This window comes from Trachemys scripta, chromosome 3 (genome assembly GCF_013100865.1).
Source record: "Trachemys scripta elegans isolate TJP31775 chromosome 3, CAS_Tse_1.0, whole genome shotgun sequence".
Taxonomy (NCBI): domain Eukaryota; kingdom Metazoa; phylum Chordata; order Testudines; family Emydidae; genus Trachemys; species Trachemys scripta.
In genome coordinates this window covers 10214313-10242219 of record NC_048300.1, presented here as the reverse complement: position 1 = coordinate 10242219, position 27907 = coordinate 10214313, and the positions used below count along the sequence as shown (strand labels likewise).

The 27907-nt window shown below is 41.6% G+C and overlaps 1 protein-coding gene across 1 annotated transcript in view; it reads right to left on the bottom strand.

The window, feature by feature from the left end:
- The window catches only part of PLCB1 (phospholipase C beta 1), a gene marked incomplete in the record, with an annotated part of 630990 nt that overhangs the window by 229513 nt on the left and 373570 nt on the right, over window positions 1-27907 (bottom strand). The window contains 1 exon segment of the mRNA XM_034764106.1: window positions 9717-9857. Coding sequence (XP_034619997.1) covers window positions 9717-9857 — 141 coding nt within the window.

Genomic DNA, 27907 nt, shown 5'->3' with positions numbered 1-27907 from the left:
AAGCAGAAAAATGGAATCTTGCAACAAATTTTAATTTCAAGCAAACTGGTTCCATCATAATAAAAGAGCCATATGTTCCTGCTCTCCTTTTGGCTTTGTTCTGTTACCATCATTCATATTTATGTCCTATTAACTTTACTAACAAATCAGGTAGCTGTTATGTGCTCTAGTCAGTAAGTAGCATACAATGTGCAGTATATTTTGAGAGCTCTTGCTCAACTAACACTTTTCTTTCATATATTACATGAATCAGAATTTATACCTACAGGCATTTATCTCAATCTGAAAGATGAGAGCTATTTTTCATGGCAAAAGACAGTACCTAAGTGCTACACATTTTTGAAAACATTTAATTCAAATCAGAACTGAATATGAGTGAAGACAACGTTTTTCGCATGTTTGTTTTTGGCTCAAGATTACCATCAGATGTTGTTGAAGTCACATGTTTCAGCATCCTCTGGTATGAAATATCTTACGCGTTTCATTTTTTTTTTTAAAGCATGTCTCTGTACTGCTTATTTTATTATTTATTTTACTGCTTATTTTAACAGAAAAGGAAATTTGGAAGAATAAAGAAGTATACTGAAAAACATATCACAGACCATATGGTATCTGGGCACATGCTGTAGATAAACCACTTAAGGCTTATCTACTAGGGGACATTAAGGAAGGTTAATCCAAATTAATGTTTAACATGGATTAGATAAACAGCATTAAAAACCCATGTAGACACTTTTATTCTGAATTAAAGTGGCCTTGATTTGATTTCCTTTAATGCTCTTACACACCTTTAGTTAATTCAGATTAACCTTCCTGAGTGTCCCCATGTAGACAAATGAGGGACTGTCCCCCATTTATGGAGGAAATGACAAACTGTTAGCTAAAGGCCTGATCCAAAGCCCAATCAAATGTAGTGGAGTTTTAACACTGACTTCACTGGACTTTGGATCAACTCTCTATGACCTTTCCCTAAGGGTACGTCTATACTTACTTCCTGGTCCAGATGTAAGCGATCGATCTTCTGGGATCAATCCCGGAAGTGCTCGCCGTCGACGCCGGTACTCCAGCTCGGCGAGAGGAGTACGCGGCATCGACGGGGGAGCCTGCCTGCCGCGTCTGGACCTGCGGTAAGTTCGGACTAAGGTACTTTGAATTCAGCTACGTTATTAACGTAGCTGAATTTGCGTACCTTAGTCCGAAGTGGAGGGTTAGTGTGGACCAGGCCTAAGTCACCTTAAATGGGACTGAACAATCAGTGGGCGAATACCAGTGCAGACTATGAAACACAAGGAGCTGTGTAGACCAAAGCTATGTGTAGAGTATTTTCTGAAATGTTATTGAATCTGCAACTCCAAGACGAACCACGGTTCCCTATCAAGGGCGGGATTCTCTGAGGAACAGCCTAAGCCAGGTTTACACCACACACTTACTTCGGTATAACTACGTCTCTCAGGGGTATGAAAAATCCACACCCCTGAACGACATATGTTATACTGACTGTAACCCCCCCTATAGACAGTGCTATGTTGGTCGGAGACCTTCTTCCACCGACACAGATACCGCCTCTCACTGAGGTGGAGTAACTAAACCAACAGGAGAGCTCTTCCTTCAGCTTAGAGTGTCTTTGGTTATGTCTACACTACAAAGTTAAGTCGATTTAAGTTATGTTGACGATCCTCCACTGCTGTAATTAAACTGCTTGTGCATGTCCATACAACGCTCCTTGTGACAGCAAAGCATGCTCGGAGTTGGTGCTCTTACATTGATAGAGCAGTACACCCTGGGTAGCTATCCCACTGTGCAACTCGCCACCATCTGCTGCTGGGTTCTCTGGGAAGGGATTGCAGTGCATCATGGGGGTGGGCTCAACGTCCCATGATGCAGTTTCCTTCATCCCATCATTCCATGGGCTTCTTGCTATGTTTTGCACTGCTTTTCAACAGCCCATGCAAACTGTGCGCCCACGATCTCTGCCTGAAAGCATGGATCCTGAGCTGCTCTCCAGTCTTGTGATGAGCATTATGAACACAACTGGGCTGATCTTGCAGTATTTCATGGGCTGCGAATCTGATGACACCATGATGTCTGCTCTCCTGTGTGGCATGGAAAAAAAACAATTCAAGATTTCTATTGGCATTCATGGAGCAGCTGCACACAGCAGACCATTGATAATGGGCTTGGGAAATAAGCACTGAGTAGTGGGATCACACTGTGATGCAGGTATGGGATGATGAGCAGGGGCTGCAGAACGTTTGGATGCACAAAGCCACCTTCCAGGAACTGTGTGTGGAGCTTGTCTCTGCCCTCTGGCACAAGGACACCAAAATGAAAGCTGCCCTCACGGTGGAGAAGTGAGTGGCGATTGCTGTGTGGAAGTTGGGAACTCCAGACTGCTACCGATCAGTTATGCATCAGTTTGGAGTTGGGAAGTTCACCATGTGGGTTGCAGTGATACAAGCGTGCAGGACCATTAATTGACTCCTGTTACGAAGGAATGAGACTCTGGGCAATGTGCGAGAAACAGTGGATAGCTTTGCAGTAATGGGATTCCCTATCTGCAGTGGGGTGATAGATGGCACACATGCCCCATTTTGGCCCCAGACCACCTTGCTATGGAATGCATCAAGAGAATGGGGCTACTTTTCTATGGAATTGCAAGAGCCGGTTGATCACTGGGGTCATTTCATTGACATCAACGCAGGGTAGTCAGGGAAGGTGCATGACACACGCATCTTCAGGAACATTGGTCTGTATAGAAAACTGCAAGCAGGAACTTTCTTTCCAGACCGAAAGATTGTGATTAGGGATATGGAAATGCCAATTGTGATCTCGGGAGACCCAGTCGACACCTTGCTCCCTTGGCTTATGAAGCCTTACACTGGAAACCTTGACAGCAGCAAGGAGTGCTTCAACAACAGGCTCAGCAGGTGTAGAATGACTGTTGAATGTGCCTTTGGCAGATTAAAGGGTTGCTGGTGCTGCCTTTCTGGCAGACTGGACTTCAATCCAGAAAATATTCCCATGGTCATAGCAGCCTGCTGTTCGCTGCATAACATTTGTGAAAGTAAGGGAGAAAAGTTTCCTCAGCGGAAAAGCCTTGAGGTGGATTGGCTGGCAGTTGCTTTTGAGCAGCCAGATAGCAGGACTGTTAGAACGGGGGGGGAGAGGAGGGGAGGCAAACGAGGCTATTCGAATCAGGGGAGGTTTGAAGGAGCATTTTGACAATAACAATATGTCTTTCTATAATGCATTGAGCCAGGCATAGCATTCTTGCACTGTAATAGGACCGCTGTAATGATTGCTATGTGTGCATGAAGTTTACTCTGCAAATGCTCTGATTGCCACTGTGTATGAATTTCAGCAGCAACCATCATGAGTAGGAAACTAATAACGATTTATTTTCTTTCCATAAGTACATTTTTATTCAACAATTATACAAACATTTCTATTACATACAAGGGACATGACAACGAAGAGCACTTTTTACAGTGAGGCTCTCACAGCTGGGTGTATGTCCCAGCAGATCTAAGAACTCCGGCGTACTCCAGGAAGGAGAGCGTTTGCTGTGTAGAGTCACCATAGCCGTCTGGAAAGATGCTACGTGAGCTGTCCATGCTGAGCAAACAGGAAGAGGAATTTCAAAAATTCCCCGGGCTTTAAAGGGGGAGGGGAGCATGTGTACCATGCCTGTGTACCTGTGAACTGATGACCAGAACAGTCATGACGGACATTGTGAGACACCTCCTAGAAGCCAATTAAGGTGACATAAGCAATGCAGGATCTACACTGACACTGTGTCGCTCTAACTTCGTCGCAAAAATCTCTATGCATTCTTGTCCAGGTGGTTTTACTAGGTCAGAGAATTAAATCAGCGGGAGGAGCATTGCAATGTATACACCTCCACGGGTTTGTCGACAAAAGCTGAATTTTGTTGACAAAACTGTGTAGTGTAGACATGGCCTTTGATAAAGCACTACAGCAGGGCAGCTGCAATGGTGCGGTGTTTGTAGTGTAGATCTACCCTAAGAGAGATCAAGATCACAGAGATAACAGTGAATAATATATTGATGGAGCTCTTTCTCTATGGAATGAGGGCTGAATAATGGTTTGTTATAAACGCATCTTGGTCTGAAACAAAAACAAGAAGGAGGCAGCTGATACATCTGCCCTTCCTCATTTTGGTATGGTACTTACTCACATACTAGAGCAGTATTATATTATGGCCCTGGTTTTCTTTACATTCAGATCCCTTTTAAACCTCCCTCGCAATGAAAAAGGGCCTAGGACAGAAGAGGGTAGAGTGAAGTCCTTGCCCCAGTCAGTCAATGGGAGTTTTATCATTAACTGCAGTGCAGCCAGAATTTCAACCAAAGTACCCACCAAACAGGCAGATATGATATAAAGGATAACAGCTCAAGCACAAGAAAATGTGGACCACCATCAGTGGAGAAATCATCTCTGGGGATTCCAGGAGGGAAATGGATTTTAAGTAGGAATTTGATGGAGCAGATGGAAGGCATATGAAGTAGGAGACTGTTCCAATCAGAAAAGACAGCGTGGAAGAAGTTACAAAGCTAAAAGTAGGAGGAGGATATGAAGGTTCATAGTTAGGAGTGAGAAAATAGAGGGAGACGTGAGATCCAGCTATCTCTATAGGTTCTTATGTGGTGCCCACCACTGTGGTATTTGAGACGAGAGAAGAGATTATGTGTGAGGCATAGTTGGAAATAGCTCTGAAGATGAGGAACATGTGAGCTCGATGAAGAATTGAAGTCAGCAAGAGATTTGAGAAGATGAGTGATATGATCAAGGTGACAGATAAGGAAGCTAAATGTAGCAGCATTTTGGACAGTTTGTAGCTGGAGGAGTGGTGGAAGGTGAGTTGCAGGTGGATGTGGGTCACAGAGGAGGTTGCATTAATCACGGGAAAAGATGAGCAAGGCTCTGGCAGTAGGAGAGGGAAGAAAAGGAGGGATTTATAAGATATTGTAGCGGTAGAATTGGCAGGATTAGCAAGGGAATTTGTATTTGGGGATGGTAGGGAGGTAAACGAGGACAGAGGAACTGGGATACCTCCAAGCTTGTAACATTGGAGACAGCTGAGAGACAGAGAAGAGAGGGGAAAAAAAGGGAATTTAGTGTTATAAATGAGAAGAGCAATTTTGGACATAATGATTTGACACTACAGTGGCATATCTGGGAGGAGACAGAGGGGAAGAGGCTTAGGTTGGAGAGGAAGATTTTGGAGTTGTTAGCATATCAATAAATCTACTACAAGAGATGGTAGCTCAAATCACATGGGGAGTAACAAAACTAGCAAGGGAAACAAAACTGCATACAGACATAGAATATACAATCCTTGTGAGAAACAAGAAGGACATAATGGAGTTGTTAAAACATGGGCAAGCCAGCAACCAGGTCAGCATCGTAGAGCTAGGGGAACATACGTCATTTCAGATATTAACAGGACACCAACCCCAACAGGCTCTTTCACCATTTATGTTCATTGCTCTTTCCTGCTCTGTCTCCATAACCCTCAATCCTCTTTCCCTCTAGATCCAGTTGTTCCTTGAATTGCCACACACCCAGCACATGATCTAGCCCTGTCTCAGTTCCCTTTCTATTGGTACTGTTCATTTCCCCAATTTTTATATTGAGGACCTTCCTTTTTGAGCTCCTTATCTATATAAAACATCAAAATCTTTCTCTTCAACAACATTTTCTAAGTAAATGGAAAAGAAGGAAATGAGGTTCCTAAAAGATGTAGCACTAGACAAAATAAATTAGGATTCGTCACTGGGAAATAAGAGAGTTGGGAGCTTTGTCTGTCTGGGAAGTCTGATACTGTATAACAGTCTAATGGATGTAGGATAGATGAAAGAGGAATGCAATGGTCAGAGCTGTCTTTAAAAAAAGGTAAGGGAGTCTCTTTCAGACCAGACTGATGATATTTAAAACTCATGTATCATATCAATCACAGTAGTGGATGAAACCTGCATAAGTTCCTACGTGAAGAGAAGGAATTTTTGATATCTTTGAAAACAGATTCCGGAAGAGGAGCATAAAGATGAAGTGAATGCAAGAAATGAAGACTGAAACCATCAGAAAAATAATGATGGGAAACAGCAGGTGTCTGAAGGGGCAGAGATTAGGTTACTGGAGAAAGAAAAAAATGTTTTGAAGACAGTTAATGGAGAGGAAGCCAGAAGCTCCAAGGGTTTTCAAGAGTAGTTCAAATGGAAAGGATCAGACAAAACTGGGCTGGGGAAACGTAGCCCTTGATCATATAGGGAAAGGAGAAAAATAAACAAACATAGAAGGGCTCATTCTCATCTCCATTTCACTGGTTACAGCAAAGCTACTTCTGAGTTACATCAATATATGTCAGAATCAAGAATCAAGCCCAGATGTTGACCCAATGTGTCTGGAATCCCCTGCAAATTCTGCTCCTTGATACACACATACAACTCCTATTTCAATAAACAAGAGTTGCGGTACTAATCCATTTCTTGGATTCCTAACAAAAAAAGGAACAAACAGGCATTCTCTGCATTAACCAGCATGTCTTTTACCTTCAACTCACACCTAGAGAGCATTAAAACTGATTTATTTTACCTATAGAAATGTGAGCAAAACAGTGTATTGTGACTTCATTTTAAATTTTCTAGTTCTTTATTCAAATCATGTAAAGCACGATCAATATAAATGCTTAGCTTTAGGCTCATATCCTCAATAATTCTATCACAACTCAGAAAACGGAGGTGAGGAACTGAACCTTTTGAACCGAATGACCAGTAAAAGGCTTGAAAATATATTAATTTCAAAAGCTGAATAATAATAAACTCAGATCCTACAGAACTATAAACCTACTCCTGTAAGAAAAAAATTACAATTTGATTATTTAAACTGCTTTGTTAAGATCTTTTTCAAATAATTTTAGTTTACGTTTTTCAGAGTGAGGGTTTTTATCTTGAAAAATAACATACACAGGCTTTAAAAGATTAGATTTTATTGGCAAATGTCAATCAATGTCAATTTCACTGTATGCACAAACCCACAAAAATGTTTCCGTCAATAATAATTGAAATTTACAGCTAGGCGAAATGAGAAAAATGCATCTTGAGATCTTTTCAGAGTTTGACTGAAGGATATTTACTTTGTATATTTGACATGTGATGTTGTCAATATGTGTTTTACAGTTATAAAGCTTTAACTTTTTGAATCTCAACATCTACTGTCATTAAATTATTGCTGTCTGACACACCCCACTGCCTAATTCCGCCCATGATATTCCACAACTAAAAATTTAAATCAATAAAAATAAAAAGGCTTAAAACCCATAATTTTTCACAATCTTAAAACTTTACATCAATACCAATCTAAAATAAGTGCTTAAAAATAAACATAGACGTTATCTGCAGAAAACAGCAAAAAGTAAAAATCGAATTCTGCCAAGTCCAAACATAGGACAGGTGAAAGGTAAAATAGCAAATTGTGCATGCCAGTGACTCGGGGGAGGTTTCCAAAGACACATATGGCAATTGGGCACCTACTTCCCTTGGAAAGTCAATGGGAGTTAGGTGCCTAATTGCCATCTGGGATTTTGAAAATCTCCTCCTACATTGATAAGGCCCTGATCCTGCAATGAGGTCCACATGAGCAGACCCCATGCCACTGTGAGGCTTTATGTGCGTGCACAGATCTATCTACACTTGTGGAGTTCATTGCAGGAACTGGACCTGTGAAAAATTAGAGGGCTTATTTAGTACAGTGTTGTATATACAAGCAGGGTGGGATTTTCACATTGAAATAAGTGGGAGTTTTAGCATGACTTTAATGAGAGCAGAGCTATGTCAGTGCTGAATGCTTTTGAAAATCCTCCCCTCAGGACATACTGCCTGACACAGATCAGTAACAAATGAACTCAACTGGTTTACGTATATGTCAGATTATCAATAAAGATAAATTAAGGGCCTGATTCTAGTTACTAAAATCAAAGGGATCAACTCTGGATTTACTGTAGCTCAACCTCTACAGAACCTAATTTTATTTACTGTATTTTCACTTTCCATCAATAACTAGGAGATGGGCACATAACAGTATTTCTGAATTTTTCCTTCAGATAGCAAACAGATCATGACTTTGACCCAGGATGGCTAGATTGGAAAACAGAAAAGAAGGGCCTACAACTCATCCTGTGTTAGTTCATTTCCACTTTCTTCCAAAGAGTGAGCAGATTTGCGCAGTTCAGCTTTGTTATGCCTTTACATCTTCCTTCAAATTCTTTTTCCATTTATTCATGTTTATTTCAAGTGCTTCCTCCCATGAAGAATAAAACTGTGTTGGGTTTCTTAGCAGCCTAGCTGTACAATGTACCGCGAAGTAACCGTTCTGCATTTTTTATATACTCCAGACCGGTGTTCCCAAAGAGCGCTGCATAGACTACTGTTACTTGTTTTGTTTATACTTCTGCATAACCCAGAAAGGGGGGAACCTGTGGTTTGGCTGAAGGCTTAACCAACCAACCAGCCAGAGGGAGTTTGCAATCGCAGCTGCATGGGAAAAGGTAGGCCACACCCTCACAGGAACAAATGGGTTGCTGCTCAGGTCCTTTCCCACATGGGTTGATGCTCTGCTCAGGTGGTGGGTCTCTGGTGCCAAGGCTGCCCTCCCTCAGAAGATGGTTGGCTGAGTGGCCAAAGGGTGCTGGTAAGTAATGAAAATATCCCCTTCCCTAGACAAAGAGCAGGAGTCTATAAAGACTATCATCCCTGGCCAGTCTAGCGGACTTCATGATCTGCTGGATGAAAAGAATAAGGAAGCCTGTTGAGTCCGTGGAAATCTTGGAGCTGAAACTCCATCAGCAGAACAGACTGTCTGTTTGTGTGGAGGTGGGGGTGAAGAATAGCCCTTAATTCCAGTTTGGGGGAAAGTCCCTTGAAGAAAAAAATACTATGATTATAATGAAATGATTGTAGGCTTTTAAGAGGTATTTGAAGACAGGGAACTAAAGCGTGTCTTAAAAAAATCTGTTGTATTTTGCTGAATACACATGTTAATTTTATACAACTTGCCTGTACTGTAAAACTGTACAAAAATAGTGTTTACATGTGGTAATGACTAAGAGTGGAGAAAAGCTATGCTAAAAATGTGTGCAGTGCTAACCTTTGCACACACAAGAAAGGTTAGGTGTATAAGCCATGTACCATTGCTGGCATAACAGTTTATAAATAGGCAGGTGCAGATAAATAGATTCTCAAACCTCAATTCATTACTTGGACCTAGGACAACATTAAAAAGTCAACAGTTTTCACACTGTGGTATCATGGATATCCCAGAATTTCCACAGAACAGGAAATAACATGTGATGGGTGTTGATAAATATTGAATTATTATTGGAAATTCACAATGTACTCTTTGATGTGGAGGCAATTTTTTGGACATACAATTGTTTACAAAACACTCATTCTGGCAGCGCAAAGAGAATAACCAGCAATGTTCTGAGGATAAAGACACCAATGGCTTACAATTTCCCATGAATACTCTCATGAATACACTTTGCTGCTGTGATGCAGTACAGTATATTTCTCTAACAGCAAGCTGATTTCATCCATGAGTGCATCTTAACAATCCCCTCCTTTTCTCTATTTGAATAATAAATAAAACAATAATAATACTCATAAATGTAAATAATGATAACATTGAATGTACAGTACCTTTGCTATTTCGTCTTGAAATGCCACTACGTTCAAATATGATATATTGACCAGGTCTGGACCATAGACAACAGTTATCATTCGATTCTCCAGCCGACCTCCTAGGTTCCCAGCATCCAACAGTTCACGCAATTTTGGATCCTGCAAGTAAATATATTTTGAGACAGTAAACATCTGATTTGCAAAATAACTTGCATTTTGAGAGACGTGAACGTTTTAAGCATCATCTAAATTTCTGGTCTGGTTCATTCCTCACTGCAAATATCCCAAGTTATCACCTCTGGGAATAGTGAAAGACTTGACCTTGATTTTCCAATAAGCCTGATCTCTGGATGGGTGCAGCGAAGAGGACAGATTATCAGGGCCTCTTAAAGTTTCCCACACATCTGGCCCCCTTAAAGTTAATCATGTGCTTATAAGAGCTTTGCTTAATCACAGCCATAGAGCCTGATCCAAAGTCCACTGAAGTCAGTGATTTTAATGGATTTTGGATCAGGCCCAAAGTGGGAAGAAAAGGATTTCAACTGATTTCTTCCCCCACAAAGAATTCAAGCAGAATAATTGGAAACGACACCATCACGTATAACAGAACAATGTACTTTTACTCCACTCCCTTTCCTCCCCCATGTCCCAAGAGACCTTTTAAGAAAATAATAAAACATATTATTTTAATTGAAAGTTATAATTCAGATATATTTAGTTTGCAGGATTTCCAGTCTCATGCTCTTATAGCAATATTAATCTCTAGGAGCAGCATTGTACAAACAAATGCACACCATCTCTGAATAGTGAAGAGATATTGAACTAATCTTGCAGTTAAATATAGTAACTGAATTTTGGTACTGGTAACACAATCTCTAGCAAGAACCTGTTTCAGGATATTTGTTTATCTCTTGGCTTCCGATGATTTAGACTCCAGCAGTGCCAACGAATGTGCTAGGTCAGCATTTCTCAAACTGGGGTCTGCGGCGCAGGGGGGAGGGGGGGGTTGGGGATCCCTGAAAAATTTTAAATCAAAATGGGGGTCCTCGGGCTGCTAAAGTTTGAGAGCCTCTGTGCTAGGTGCTTTCCAAACTCAGAACAATGCCCTAAAGAGTTTACAGTCTTCAGACAATGACAGCTGGATGGAAGAATTTTTTTGAAGTCAAACAGGGTGACATTCACCCCTTTGTAGAGGGCTAGCACAATCTGAAAGCGTAAGCTTCTTTCAAAGGTAAAATTTTTCAGAATGCTATAGATATAAAAATCGGCCAAGCGAATCAGATCCCTATTGGGTTAAATGAAAACCAACAGTCGCATTCCTTCAGCAAAGTTAAGACACAATGAAATCTCTCTAGTGAATTGAATCACTTGTGATCTGTGAAAGACAGATATAATAGCAGCTCCCTTTAGCTCTCATGTAAACTTTTCCCCCATTAAGTAAATGCAATTATTATTCATGCTACCGTTCTTCAAAACACAAATACCCTCTGAGTGACAAACTAAGTGCTGACTGTCCTATATAAATGGGGTTTATTATAGCAGGATGATGAATGTCAGAGTGTGAAAATGACCATTTATCTTGGAAAATAGGGAGATCTCAGCACAGGAGGAATATCAACATGCTAGTAGACATTAATCTAACAAGGACATCTTCTGATAGGTATTACATGCATTTGCATGCATGGCTTATATGTATCTACTGAATGCTTACCCTGGTTCGAAGGAATATTTTGAAGCACCACATGGTAATTGGAAGGAAATAGAAAAACTGTCTTTCACGGGATGCTGAGCTTCTTTAAATATTGGGTACAACGGTAAATTGCGTAGGAAAGGAGACAGAATAATAAGCCTATTCAAATATGTTGTAGATGAGGAATATTATGGTTTGTGCTCTGAACCAAAGCAGACCTCATGGATAAACAAGTTAATGACAGGTTTTCACACCTCAGACACAAACGGCAAAGGAATATAAAAGCAGGAGGTGTGGCCAATGGAGCGTGACGGCAAGAAGAAAAACACAGAGATGATGTCAACTCGCTGCTGGAAGCGGAGAAAAACAGACTGAGAAGAAATGTAGACTTTTCAGTCAGAACACAGGGTGTACAAGGTTTACTCAATCTTTACCGAAGAGTAAAAATAATGCAGGCTGAAGTCCAGCAACAGAGTGGGGCCTATCCAGTTTATTGCACTGAATGCAGCATGTATTAGCATGCCCTTGTGGGCAGGAGGTATGTGTGTGCATTCGGTGAAAGCTATCCAGAGCCCTCAGAGTGCAAATACAGGCTCTCGAGACCAGAGGGTCTGAACTAAGGACCTAAGGAAGACAGAGAGGTACAAAAAAGAGACTTTTCAGGACATAGTAGAGCAGTACCTCCCCCAGTTTGACAGCCTCTGTGCTGCTGAGGAGGATAAAAGTCTCAGTGAAGGAAAACATCAAGCTGGAACAGAGGGAAAGAATCCTATCATTGGGACTCTCCTTACAACTGATGTCATGGTATCCTCTCACACTGAGGATACCCCTACAAGGAAGAGGGCCTCAGTTATTAGGAAGAGACAGGGAACAGTAATGTGGGATTCAATTATTAAAAATATAAATAGTTGGGTTGTGATGACTGAGAGAACCGCATGGTGAATTGCCTGACGGGTGTGAAGATTGTGAGACATCTACATGGTTTTTGAGACATCTAGATAGACTTATGTGCAGTGTTGATCAGAAACTGGAGGTCGTGGTACATGTAGGTACCAACGACAAAAGGAAAGGTGGGAAAGAGGTTTTGGAGTCCAAATTTAGGTTGCCAGGTAAGAGAGTAAAGTCCAGGATCTCCGTGGTAACATTCTCTGAAATGCTTCCAGTTTCACATGAAGAGCCAGTTAGACAGGCAGAACTGGAGGGTCTCAAGGCATGGATGAGGCGATGGTATTCAGAGCAGGGATTTTGCTTTACAGATGCTCCCCGGCTTATGCAAGAGTTCCGTTCCAGAATGCCTTGCGTAAGTCGAATTATGTGTAAGTTGGGAATGTATCTCTGACAATTACGCAATTAAGCTTATGGAACTTATGGAACTTTTTCCGTAAGTGCAGATTTCCGTAAGTTGGGTTTGCGTAACCCGGAGAGCATCTGTATTAGGAAGGAGGAACCTTTTGGGAAAAGAGGAGCCTACACAGGAAGGATGGGCTCCACCTAAACTAAAACAGAACCAGTCTGCTGGCATGTAAAATTAAAAAGGCTATAGAGGAGTTTTTAAACTAAGGGCTGGAGGAAAGCTGACAGGTGCAGAGGAGCACACAGTTCACACAGAGATATCCCTAGGGGAAGATTTATTAAAGGGCATACTGTATATCTTAGTAAAGATGAGAGGACAGTAGTTGATAAAGTACAGGTAGAAACTGAAGAGACGATCAAATGAAAAAGAGTCCCATTCAATTACATTACACGAAGGCAGACAATTAAATATTGACATATTTTATAATGCTTGTATACAAAAGTCTAAGAACTAAAATGGGTGAACTTGAGTGCCTGGTATTAAATGAGGATATTGATATAATAGGCATCACAGAAACTTGGTGGAGCAATGATAATCAATGGGACCCAGTAATACCAGGGTACAAAATATCTAGGAGTGACAGCGTAGGTCATGCTGGCAGAGGAGTGGCACCATACGTGAAAGAAAGCATAAAGTCAAATATAGTAAAAATCTTAAATGACTGAAACTCTACCATAGAATCTCTCTGGATAGAAATGCCGTGCTTCAATAATAAGAGTAGAACAGTAAGAATGTACTACAGACCACCTGACCAGGATGGTGATGGGGACTGGGAAATGCTCGGGGAGATTAGAGAGGCTACAAAAACAGAAAACCCAACAATAATGGGGGATTTCAACTATCCCCATATTGACTGGGTACAGGCCACCTCAGGAAGGGATGCAGAAAAAAAAATTCTAGACACCATTAATGACCACTTCTTGGAGCAGCTAGTCCCGGAACCCACAAGAAGAGAAGCAATTCTTGATGTAGTCCTAAATGAAGCACAGGATCTGGTCTAAATGGCGAATACAGCTGAACCACTCAGGAATAGCCACCATAATGTAATTAAATTCAACATCCTTGTAAGGAGGAAAATACCAAAGAAACCCACCATGATAGTATTTACTTTCAAAAAAGGAGACCTACACAAAAATGAGGAAGCTAGTTAATTAAAAGGAACAGTCACAAGAGTGAAATGTCTGGAAGCTGCATGAAAACTTTTTAAAAACACCATAATAGAGGCTGAAACTAAATGTATACCCCAAATAAAAAACAACAACAGTAAGAGGACCAAAAATAAAATAAAATACCACCATGGCTATAAAAAAGAGTAAAGAGGCAGTTAAGAGACAAAAAGGCATCTTTTAAAAATATAAAGGAGCATAAACTCTGGCAAGTCATGTGTAAAAGTGTAATTAGGAAGGCCAAATAAGAGTTTGAAGAGCAAATAGCTAAAGACACAAAAACTAACAGAAATTTTTCTTTAAGCACATCAGAAGCAAGAAGTCTGCCAAACAATCACTGGGGCCACAAGATGATCAAGATGCTAAAGGAGCACTTAAGAAAGACAAGGCCTTTGCTGAGAAGCTAAATGAATGCTAAATGAATTCTTTGCATCAGTCTTCACTGCAGAGAATGTCAGGGAGATTCCCACACTTAAACCACTCTTTTTAGGGGACAAATCTGAAGAACTGTCCCAGATTGAGGGATCAATAGAGGAGGTTTTAGAACAAACTGATAAATTAAACAGTAATAAGTCACCAGGACCAGATGGTATTCACCCAAGAGTTCTGAAGGAACTCAAATGTGAAATTGCAGAACTATTAGCTGTGGTATGTAACCTATCATTTAAATCAGCCTCTGTACCAGATGACTGGAAGATAGCTAATGTAACACCAATTTTTAAAAAAGGCTCCAGAGGCGATCCTGACAGTTACAGGCCAGTAAGCACACTGAAAAACATAATCCCAACTATACAGACAAAATGATGGGGTCTAATGTTTGTATCTGGTTATTATTCCTAATGTAGTACATTTATTTAAAAAGTTTATTTTTGATTTTCTGTCAGTCTCAGGCAGAAATAAAGTTGATTTAGCTCTTTGGCAAACATTTTTTTACTGATTATATTAGTAGCACCTCCGCAGGTGAAGCAAGTTAGGCTCTCTTTATTCATCTATAATTTTCTTGTCATGGACTTTCCTTAATTAGCAAAACACTTTAACTACCTATATTTTTCATTATGTTTATTCATAATGTGCTATGAGAGTGCAATAAGGCATTAGCTAATTGCTTCTAAAGTTTAAATCACCAGTTAATACTTCTGCAGAAGAAAACATTCAGAGAGTTCAAGTCCAGGGTTACTAGAAGGGTGCACTGCCATGGGAAAGATAGCTTGGTTAGTCTTAGGCAAGCTGCAGATTGCGTACAGAATCTGTTAAAAGGATAGATTCATTGAAGGTGGGATGTTGGATGAAGGGTCATGTTGGTTGGTTGATCATGGTATTTTTTGCTTTTTGTTTAAGAAATATAAGTGGTGTAAAACTTCCACTTGAGAAAATTCTTTGTAAATCTAATTTGAATGGTATCTGCAGTCTAACAAACTTGAACATTTAATTTAAAACAAAAATGAAGACTATAACCGGTCCTGTCATTGGAGACATTTCTAAACCGGGCAACAAACACCCTCAATAATAATAATGGACACTGTATGAGTAGTATGTTTTTGTGTACATATTCTTCTCAACATTATTTTTATTTTTGAAGTGTACAATGGAGCCTATGCCACCATTGAAAAAGGCCCTTGAAAATTATGGAAATGAAGAGCCATCTTTGAAAAAGAATTGTGGTAATAGTGACCTGCTGTCAAAACATACTGGATGATAATCCTAGTGGTGGCCATACATCACCAGTGGCCACCACCTGCACACATCAGGAAGCCGCCTGTGCCAGTAGCAGCAGTGCAAGGTTGTGTTAGGCAGGGTTTGTTACTTATTCATGGTGGAATAATAATAGCACCCTTCACACCTGTAGATATTTCATTGGGCAAAATTGGCCAATCGGTGCAGCCTAAACTGAATTCATATTCTCTTACAAACGGTTGGTATTTCAAGTGTAGTTGGTTTTCATTGTACCCATTACCTGAATACTCAGCTGTAATGCATTCTGTCCTTCGCTTTCCATGATGTCACTTTGCTACTCAAAGCAACATGAGACCAGGAGAAAAGACTGGCAACGGAACATTCCTTGAGAGAGGCTTTAAGAAATGGAAAGGTTTTCAAAGTTTGTTCAAACCACATGCACTCAGTTCTAGGCGTGAGAGAGCATCCAGTGGTTCAGGATGAGTTACGGATATGCTCATTTCCAGCCATCATGATGGCATCACTGAAAATCGACAGCACGTCGAAATACTTTTAAGGTATTTCATACTCTGTGCAAGACAAGATAGTGCTTTTCAGGCGCACGATGAAACACACAACTCCAGCTTTAGAGGAAATTACACTGAAATTCTGGAGCTGGTTGGTTCTACTAAACCCAGCCTTTTGAACTAACTGACAAGCAACTAGGGACATTATACAGCTCACCAGTCCAGAATACATTCTACTGCAGAAGTCCTGAGAGAAAGCATTGTTGAAGAGGTCAGACAAGTCAAGTATTTTTATGTTCTTGCTGACAAAACTAAAAATGAATTTAAAAAAAAAACAACTTCTGTGTCTCCTAGTGCATAACCACAGAAAAGGAATAATTCAGGAAAGAGCTTGAACGTGCTTCCACATGGAAAACCTAAATGCTGGATCGGTTTCTAACCTGATCCGACAAGAACTACAGCATTTGAAGCTTGTTATCAATTACATTGCTGCCCAGTGCTCTGATGGAGTTTCTGTGCCGAGTGGTCATTTAATAGGAGTGCACATTCGAATTCTAGAAAATGTTACATGTGCTATTTACGTGCATTCACATGCTCATGGGTTTAACCTTGTTATTGTAGAGACATGTTCTAGCATCACCTAGTATCAGGAAGTCTTTACATTTTCTAAAGGAGGTCCATATCTTCCTCAAGAGTAGTTACAAGCGCCATGAACTTTTCCTTAAAGCACTACCAGAGCTACGCCAGAAGGCACTTAAGCTTGAAACTAGTTGGTTTTTCCATTAGGATTCCCTCTAAAAACGGCAAGCAAGATGTGGCAAAGTACTGGAAATATTAGAGGCTACGGAGCAGCAGCTAGCGCTGCAAATGGCCTGTTGGAGAGATTGAGGAGCTCCTTTTTTTTTTTTTGCTAAGGGGGAGGGGTCAAGATTTTGAGCAACATATCCTCCAAGCTGGCACAGTTCTTTGTTCCTGGCACAGTGGGTCAGTCATCTGCATATGACATTCCCAAGAGCAGTCAAGAACATATCAAAATTGATTTCTATTACCCTGCGTTGGCCAGAATTCTTGATTAGCTCTAACCTCTAACTCTAGCTTGCTTTCTGCACTAAATGGCTGTAATCTAAATAGTGACCGTTTTCTTGATTATACTGCTCTAAAGACAACAGTAGATCGCTTTGCACCAACAGGCACCCATTTTCACAGTCTTGATGCAGAAGGTGAAGCTGCCAGGATGCAGAGTAGACACAAAAATAATCAACATCAATTTCTGAATTTTGGAATGTTCTGAACGAGTGACCGAGAGACTATTCGTCTTCATGGTCAACTGTGGACAATGTGTTGAGCCTCTCAGTTTCTATAGCATCAAATGAGAGGTACTTCTCTGGGCTAAAGAGAGTTAAAGATTGCTTAAGATCCACAAAGGCAGAAGAGTGCCAAAGCGATTTGGTGCTTTGGGCCTCTGAGGGTATGTCTACACTGCAAACAGACACATGTGGCTGGCCCATGCTAGCTGACTCGGGCTCGCTCAGGTTTAACGGACGTGTAGATTCTCGGACCCGGCAAGGAGGATCCCGGAGCTTGGGTTGGAGCCCGAGCCCAAACGTCTACACCACAATTAAACAGCCCCTTAGCCTGAGCCCCCCAAGCCCAACTCAGGTGGTATGGGCCAGCCACAGGTTTTTAAATGCAGTGTAGACATACTCTCAGGGTATGTTTACATAGCCCGTGGCAGCAAGCCTCCCAGCCCAGGGTGAGAGGCTCTCACTGTGATGCTAAAAAGCATCTGTGTAGGTATTGCGGCTTGGGCTGGAGCTCAGGCCCTGAAGGGCCGAGGGGGGGAGGGCTTCCGAACCAGAGCTGCAACTTAAAGCTACACAGCTTTTTTTTTTTTAGCATAGCAATGTGAACCCAAGTCTGTCAACTTAGACTAAGGGGTTTGCTGCTGGATGTCAACAATGCCATACGCTATTCTGACCATGCCAAGGCCAAGATGTTATTCACTATTATAGAAGATGTCCGAAAATTTTTTGCGGCCATGTCCTTTTTTAATTTTTTCCCTTCAAACAGTGTTGTTGTTAGTGAAAAATGCTCCAGCTTCAATCTCTAAAATATATACCTCAGATTCTCACACCTCCACCATGCCTGTCATAAATAAATTATTTCAACAGTACTGAATGAATTGTTTAAACAGTAATAAATCACCAAGACCAGATAGTATTCAACAAAGAGTTCTGAAAGAACTCAAATGCGAAATTGCAGAACTACTAACTGTGGTATGTAACCTATCACTTAAATCATCCTCTGTATCAGATGACTGGAGGATAGCTAATGTGACACTAATTTTTTAAAAGGCTCCAGAGGTGATCCTGGCAATTACCGGTCGGTAAGGGTAACTTGAGTACCAGGCAAACTGATTGAAACTATAGTAAAGAACAGAATTATCAGACACATAGATGAAGATGGTATGTTGAAGAAGAGTTAATGTGGCTTTTGTAAAAGGAAATCATGCTTCAGCAATCCACTATAATTCTTTGAGGGGATCAACAAACATGTGGGCAAGGGTGATCCAGTGGACTTAGTGTACTTGGACTTTCAGAAAGCCTTTGACAATGTACCTCAGAAAAAGCTTTAAAGCAAAGTAAACAGTCATGGGATAAGAGGGAAGGTCCCCTCATGGACCAGTAACTGGTTAATACACAGGAAATAAAGAGTAGGGATAAATGGTCAGTTTTCAGAATGGAGAGAGCTAAATGGAGGGATCCCCCAGGGGTCTGTATTGGGACCACTGCTGTTCAACATATTCATAAATGATCTGGAAAAAGGGATAAACAGTGCAAAGTTTGTAGATGATACAAAATTACTCAAGATAGTTACGTACAAAGAGTCACAAAGGGATCTCACAGAACTGGGTAACTGGGCAACAAAATGACCGATGAAATTCAATGTTGATGAATGCAAAGTAGTGCACATTATATAAAATGGCGCGTTCTAAACCATCTGTTATCACTGAAGAAACAGATCTTGGATTCATTGTGGATAGTTCTGCATTTATGTGCGGCAGCAGTCAAAAAAGCTAACAGAATGTTAGGAACTATTAGGAAAGGGATAGAGAATAAGACAGTAAATATCATAATGCTTCTATACAAATCCATAGTACAAATCCCACCCCTTGAATAGTGTGTGCAGTTCTGGTCACCCCATCTCAAAAAAGATATATTAGAAATGATAAAGATACAGAGAAGGGCAACAAAAATTATTAAGGATATGGAACAGCTTCCTTCTGAGACAGATTAAAAAGACTGGGATTAATGATCTTGGAAAGGAGATGACTAAGGGGGCATGTGATAGAGGTCTATAAAATCAGGAATGATGAGGAGAAAGTGACTAATGAAGTGTTATTTACCCCTGCACTTAACATAAGAACCAGAGGTCACCCAATGAAAGTAATAGGCAGCAGGTTTAAAACAAATAAAAGGAAGTACTTTTTCATAGAATGTACAAACAGCCTGTGGAACTCATTGCCAAGGGATGTTGTGAAGGCCAAAAATACAACTTAGTTCAAAAAAGAATAAGATAAATTCATGGAGGATAACATCTACGGTATTAGCCAAGATGGTCAGTAACCCCATGCTCTGGGTGTCCCTAAACCTCTGACTGCCAGATGCTGGGACTGGATGACAGGGCATGGATCATTTGATGACTGCCTGTTCTGTTCATTCTCTTTGAAGCATCTGATGTTGCCCACTGTTGGAAGACAGGATACTGGGCTAGATGGACCATTGGTCTGACCCAATATGGCCATTCTTATATTCATTCTCCTCTCCACAATCTGAAATATGATTAACTAACTACTAAAACACTAATTTATAAACAGTTTAATGGACCGACTTCAGAAGTTCATTATGCATAGATAATGTTTTAAATTAGAATAAGGAGAGCTATGAAACCATCCAGAATTATGCTTGGATTTGAAACCACCAGGGACTACACCACAGACTGCAGTAAATGTCATCCCGGCCTTATAATGGGGGATTACATATATGGGGGTAAGTACCATTTTTAAAGTAAATCATTCGATCTTTCTGTACTAAAAATAGTAGCAATGTATCATGCTGCGTGACTACACTGCTTGCGGTGCAAAGACTAAAAGATGGATACATCAAGGCCAGGGGATCAATAATATTTTACTATATTTGTCTCCTGTGTGTTTTGAATTTGTTGTTTTATAAGCTTGAAAAATCGGTTTTATTTGGTACTGGGTCTGCATGCCACAGGTGCGGATTACTTAGCTTTAAAAATTGCCTGTCTGGCCTGTGTTGGTTAATTTTGTTGTAGTAAATCTATATGAATTGTTATAAAAGATATAGGAAATAATCACAAGAAATGCTCCTGAAATAGACTGACTTATACATTTTATCCTTCAAAAATGTCCAAGATCTTACAGGCTCCTGGACCTGACCCTCCTATTGAAAACTGAAATGACCCCCTGAATCACAGGTGTAGATACCCACCCCATTCCAGCTGTGCATTTATATTTGGGGTGGCACAGAGAACTATAGAAAACTCATTACCACCTTCCCTGCACATTTTTTTGCTAAAATTATTACCCCTGGCATATATGAAGAAATTGGGATGCAAGTGATAATTCTGATAAATGGCAAAATACTCCCCTTTTAACTCATGCCCAAAGAAGGTTTGGCCTTCCAAGGGATGTGCTCTTAGCCCCACCTGTGACCAATTAGCTGTCTCCCCAGTGATGGGTCTGAGGTCACGAAGGAGGTGATAGTCTAAAGTCATCTGGTCCTTAGGCCAACAAGCAGTTCAGTGGGGAGGAAGACCTACAAGACACCCTAGGTCATAGGAAAGGACCTGGAAAGGGATCAGGCAGCAGGACCTGATTTATCTGTTTGATTTATGTTGGAATGTTCTGGGGTTTGGTGAAATAAACCTTTCCCTAAAGAAAGGGACTGAAATTCTGCTGCTTAATTTGATGCACTGGCTGGCAAGTGGGCCCACCTGCTTACAGTCTTGATCCATTGAAATCAATGGAAGTCAGGAGCCTGAATGCCTTTGAGGATCTGGGCCTAAGTGATTTGCTGGATTGGGACTTTAGTGAGGACCCATGGAAAAAGAAAAATCACCCAGCTCTTTCTGGGATTCACAGAAAACCAGCTAGACAAGCTGATAAAGATAATATTTGTGCTCTAGATGAATCTTTTGGCACCAAACACTCAGGAACGACAATTTAGATTAGAAGATATCTCTGCGCATGCTTGATAAACAGCAGATTGTCAATGTTGGCATCCACGTAAGTCTTAAACATTGGTGCTAACATGATGAAGACTGTATTCACAGCTGATTCAAGATGTAGTGACCAGATAAGATTTTACTTCCAATATGCTTAGATGTTTGCTGCAAGAGATAAACAGCCTGGGATAGTCTTCTATACAAAAGGTCTGATGGTGGCTGATTTCACCCCACTGGAGTCTTTCACAAACTACAGCTCTCAGACTGCAGCTATCTGAAGACCTAACTCAGGAGATGAACTCGCACAAAGCCAGCATTTCTGCAGTGACACCCTTGTGGCTCAAGTACTGACAGATGCCCAGGGTGAGGTGCATTTTAAACAGACAAATACAGAAAGGGTGACAAAGGATGGTGTCAGCAGGAGGAAAGAATTTAGAATCCATCAAACTGGTTCATCCATGTTGAACGAGGATAGGACAGGTGCCGGTGTTGCCATCCCCTTATGTAAGAGCTGAACTATTTCATTCTGCTTCCTCCCTGAAACTGGTAAATGAAAATATGCCCCAAACTGAAGAAGCCAAAATAGAAGTGCAGGGCAGAGAAGAAATCCTCCAGCAACATGAACAGAAAGCCAGCATAGTGAAGTGGATGGGATGGATGGGAGAAGTGTATTGATGGATTGTCCTGACATTCATGAAACTGTACTGAACATTTGTTAGAACTCACTTAGCCCACCGATAGACTGATGGAAATAAGTTCCAACTCCTTCTCCAGTTGTGATGTCTTTCCTGGAAGTCTGACCAATAGCATGTCCAGCAATGTCGATGATAGCTTCTCCAATCTTAGGGTATATCCACAAAGCAAAAGCGAGGCCTGAGCTAGAACCTTGCATCCAGCTACTGCAGATAACAACAGCAGTGAAAACAGCCTTCAATGCTGGCAAGGCACCCAAGCACCTACCCAGGGTCTATGCTAGGCTTGCACTACTTGCACAGGACCATCTTCGCTGCTTCACATTAGCTGGATTCAAGCTAGCTTGGATAAGCGCGCCTATGCACAGTTACTGCTGAGTAGACATACCCTTAGATTGCTCCCAGAAAATGCAGAAAGGCTAGTGTTCTTAAAATGTAACTTGCTGGTATTTAAATTCCAACTAATAAATGTTCTTCATTTTACAGCCAATGCAATATAGCCTTGTAATAATATCACAATTTGTTTAACCTATCTCCTAAAATGTGCACCATCTTTAAGAGGAAATTTACCATGCTATTTTTGTTTCATACTGCAGCCTGTGTGTATAAAACATTGCTATGTAGTTTTATTGACTTTTAAAGCCTGGCTGGGATATGTTTCACAATTTTTCTCCTCAGAGATTAAAGGATATATTCCTCCTCCCCCTCCTGGATTCCTATTTGCTATCCGTGACATTTGGGGAGCTGGAATACAGTATCTAACAAATCTGAAAAAAGATGGATTCTTCACACACTTATTGGACAGTGCTTTTCACCCTCTAAGCTCCGAAGAGGTATTTTTCAAAGCTATTCTTTAGATACAGAGACTGCAGTGTCTATATTGCTATGGCAAATGTGATGGCTCAGATAACAGACCACATACCACCTTGGATATAGGAACCTATTTTACTGAGCGGGGATGTTGCCAAGGCCAGTAATGACAAAATGAATGACAATGAATAGTCATTGGGCCAGGGAAAGAGGCACTAACCTAGGACATGAAAGACCCAGGGACTATTTATATACAATGGTTCAGCTTGAACAGGAGAGACTGAAAGAGTCCCCCATCAGGATACCACACAGGCCAGTGGCTCAGGCACTCTCCTGCCGTGTAGGAGACCCAAGCTCAACTTGGCTGCTCTGCATCAGCAGAGCGGGGTAGTGAACCTGGCTCTCCCACATCCCAAGTGAGGGCTCTAACCACTGGGCTAAAATTTATAAGGGTGCTTCTGTCCTCCACTGCTCCTGCCACCCAGCAGTGAGTGTCAGACCCCAGATCTACAGCCTTGGGCTTGTGCTAAGACGCTAAAGGGTGTGTAGACATCTGAGCTTGAGCTCTGAAGCCCAAGGAAGGGGATGGGTTTTAGAGCCTAAGCCACAATGTCTAGACTGCTGTTTTTAATGCTGTATCACGCGCTCCACGTCTCGAGACTCTGAGACTCACTGCTATGGGTTTTAAAATGCAGTGTAGCTATACGACCACAGCCACATTTTTTTGGTGAATAAAATATTTGTGCGAAAAAAATACCCCCGGCTCTAATAAGCAGCATGCATTTATTGCGTCTACTAATCATATTCACTCTCAGGGGCTGTGTGTTGCATACCGTACATTGCCCAGCTAAGCCTCGCTTTCTCTGAACCACGAGGATTAATGATTAAATTATCCCATCTCTGCAGAACAGATTTCTGTGTTTATTAAAGCGCAAGCACTGTTTTTCTCTTATACACATCAACGGGCAACAGACCAGCCAAGTCTTCAACTTAAATATACTGCGACACCTATCTTACTAAAGCCTGTCAAAGCTTCAGCACTTTTTTTTTTCCCCTAGAGCAACTGATTCTCCTCTGAGATCTGTGTCAAGCACTTGGAGAATGCGCCAGATGCTAAAGATTTTCTCAGGACTGAACAACCAGGGGCCAAATAAAATGAGTCTCAAAAGACTCAACAAGAATACACTGCTTCTTAAAAACAGATGCACAATTAAAATATTACAGCAAGTCTCATTCATTGAAGTCATTCATTTACCAAGCTTTTAGTAAAATTAAAGAAACGACAGTGGGAAGCGTCTTTCTTTTTTGTTACATGTTTTGTGTATGTGGGTGTGTATAAGTTGCTTAAAAAGAAATGTTAGCTATAACAGGAAGGTATAAATACCTTCACAGGCTCTTTAATCTAGGGGAGAAAAGCATAACACAGAATCAATGGCTGGAAGTTAAAGCCAAACTGGAAATAAGGCATACTTTTTTTAATTGGGTGATTAAGCTTTGAAACAAACTACCAAGGCAAATGATGGATTCTCCATCTCTTAAAGTCTTCCAATCAAAACTAGATGTTTTTTCTTGAAAGATGTGCTTTATTCAAACACAATTTATTGGGCCGAAACCAGGAGTACCTGGATGAAATTCTATGGTTTGTGTTATACAGGAGGTCAGGCATGGACTAATGGTCCCTTCTGGCCTTAAAAATCTATGACTATATGAATAATTTAATCTATCAACACAATAGAGTTTTCCTAAAGACCTCTTTGGTAAGAACTGTAACTCCTGTTCCTGCATTGATCAAGTAACATTTACACATTCACCTACAATAACATATATTGTCAAAATGTATCTTATTTCTATATCTGAGATATTACTAGAACTGGTCAGAGAAACTGACAAAGCAATATTTCACCAGAGTATATAGTTCTATTGAAATCAAAAGGCTTTGCAAAATTGGGTCGATTTCAAAGGAATTTCATTTAGGAAAAAAGGGAGGGGAAGTTCCGACAATGTTGAAATGTCCCATTTTGACATTTTCAAAATGAAATGTTTCGATTTTTTGGTCTGAAAGGATTTTTTGTTTTGAAAATTTTAAAATATTGTATTAAATTTATTATATTATGCAAAGAAAAGTTAAAGAATCAAAATCCATCTGAAATGATTGACCTGAAACACTTTTTTTTTTTTTTAAATTTCTTTCCTGCAAAATTTCAAATTTTTGGGTCAAATCAGAACTAAGCCAGATTTCAAAAACTTTAAATCCTTCACAAAATGGAGCTCCCATACTCTTCCCACCTCTAGCTATTAGGTTCGTATTGTTCCAAGACTTAAAGAATAATATCCTTAAAATGAGCAACGCTTTCATCTAGATATAATTTTGATCTCACTATAAACTCAGTAATTTATAATATAGTAGCAATGTGAATATTTAGAGGTGAAACTGACATTTATAAAGGTATATATTTAAATCATTCTCACACAGTGCATGATGCATCTCCCATTGTAGTCAACTGCAGTTTTTCCATCAAATTCACTCGAGGCTGGATTGGGTCTATACTGTCAGGACCACTCTATCAAGGCTGGGATGTAGGCAGCCAGACCTAGTGGTTAGTGTTGGGGGAGGCAGGTCCCCACGCCAGCCAAGGTTCAGAACCAGGAGGTCTGGAGCTGAGGTCTGGAACCAAGGGTCAAATAGTAGGAATCAGGCTGAGTCAGGAAACCAGGAGGCCAGAAAAGGAGTCAAACTGGAGACCAGGAATTATGAGTCAGATACCAGGAATCAGGTTTGAATAACCAGGAAACCAGGAGGTCAGGAAAAGGAGACAAACCAGATATCAAAAACCATGAGTCAGATTCCAGGAATCAGGCTGAGTCAAGAAACCAGGAGGTCTGGAGTAGAAGACAAGAACAAGTAGCACTGGGCAGGGCCGCCCAGAGGATTCAGGGGGCCTGGGGTCTTCGGGGCACTTCGGTGGCAAGTCCCGGAGCGAGTGAAGGACCCGCCGCTGAACTGCCGCCGAAGACCCAGAGTGGAAGAAGCCCTCACCGCTGAACTGCCGCCTAAGACCCGAAGTGGAAGAAGCTCCGGGTCTTTGCTCCAGGTGTGTTCGGCAGCACTGAAGGACCTGCCGCCAAAGACCCGCCGAAAACTCTCCTGGGGGCCCCTGAAAACTCTCGTGGGGGCTCCTGCGGGGCCTGGGGCACTTGCCCCCCCCCCCGCCGGGCGGCACTGGCGCTGGGTGAGCAGTCCAAAGCAGGGCAGAGCTCAGTTGTTTCTCCTTTTTGATTAAGTAGGGAGAGTGGGCCAATCAGAAACTCCATTGTTCCTCCCCAGAGGGGAGCCTTTGATCTGGGCTTCAGGGAGTCCCGATTCTAGCAGAGAGCGATGACCCCCAGTAACCCTATAGATCAGAGTTTGAAACTGTGGGTCATGCCACCATCTTAGGGCCAAAATCTCCTCCATCATCTGCATGATGAAAGTCTTCACATCTGTTCTTCTGTCTCTCTTTTGTGTTATTCTGATGGATTTAAGAAGAACTTTACATAGTGCACAGGACTTTTGCTGGCCCTTTGCACAGGGGTGAATTTCACACGCAGAGCAGAATGGGCATCAAGAGATCAGCTCTGTGGCCCAGACCAGAGAGAATTTAGCCTTTAATTGCTATCTAAATCTTTCAACCTTTAGTTCTTTATTTAACAAAAGCTATCAGGGTGAATGAGAGCAACTCAAAGAGGAGAGAAGAAGAAAAAAGGCATAGGTCAATGTATGTCAGATCGTGACCTCTGGGCAAAGCCCAGGTGAACAAGCCATGTGCAGGGGTCATAAGGCAGGCAAACTACTTCTCTCAGAAGTAGCAGAGCAGCAGTGGAGCTATTTGAGAGCCACCACAGGCAAAGCAGGTGACTAAGAATTGCGCAGGTCCTATTATTTTTGTTACCCTGCCTCCTCTGCACTCACCCCGCTTGTTTATCTCACTGACCTGTCACATCTGGTCTTTTAGAGTATAAGCTTCTCAGGGCTTTTCTATATGTTTGTACAGCGTCTAGTTCAATGGGACCCTGGCATGGCCGAGGCCTGTAGGCGCTACCCACTATCTAAACATTGAATAATGGCAACAGGGTTGCCAACTTCATCATATTTAAAACCCGGACACTCCAGTAGGAGTGCCGGAACCTCCCTCATCCTGACTCTTCCCGCCAAAGCCACAACCCTGCCCCGCCTCTTCCCACCAAGACCCCGCCCCTCGTTTGCGCCTCTTTCCCCCCGCACATTGCTTGCTGCGATTCCCCTCTCTCCCTGCTGGGGTTGAGAGGGAGTCACCTGCAGAGCTGCGGATAGGAGCTGCAGCTGCCTGACGCAGGTAGGAGGCAGCCCCGGATGAGTATGGTTGGGTGAGGGTGATGACCCGGCACCTCCCTGCTTGCAATAACCAGACTTTGCGTGTCCAGTCAGTAGATATGACCGGTCACTGTCAAGTCCCCTATTTGAGTGGACTTTCCGGTTGAAAACCAGGCACCTGGCTACCCTAACAACAGTGTCTGCAATCCTTGTACTCCCCATCCATGGAGGCCGTATTAATTATTAATTATTATTATTAACTTCATCATCATTTGTATGTGGTAGCACATAGCAGCGGCAGTCCTGGAGCAACCCCCCACTGTGCTCGGTGCTGCACCCACGCAGAACACAAAGACAGTCCCCGCCCCAAACAGTTTACAGTCTACGTCGTTCAAGTTAGAGGCTCACATAATCACATCCTTGTGGCTTCTACTAGCCAAAACACCTGCACAGCAGTGGCAGAAAGCCTCATTTCAAGAATCTCGACCACCATCATGCCCCCAACTAGTCAGAAATCTTCCATTCTCTCTGTCACAGTATCACACAGAGGGCACCACAATGCGTAGGGAATACTCGACTTTTCTTGTAACAGCCACCTGAGGGGTTGCTAGTTTTGTAAGAATTAAAACGCGGCGGAGGAGTGGTGTGGTGATCTCTTTATACAGCATCATGGCAATGGATGCAGAAAAGACCTATTTGATCATTAAGTTAATTGTCCTGGAAGGGCAGGTTGCCAT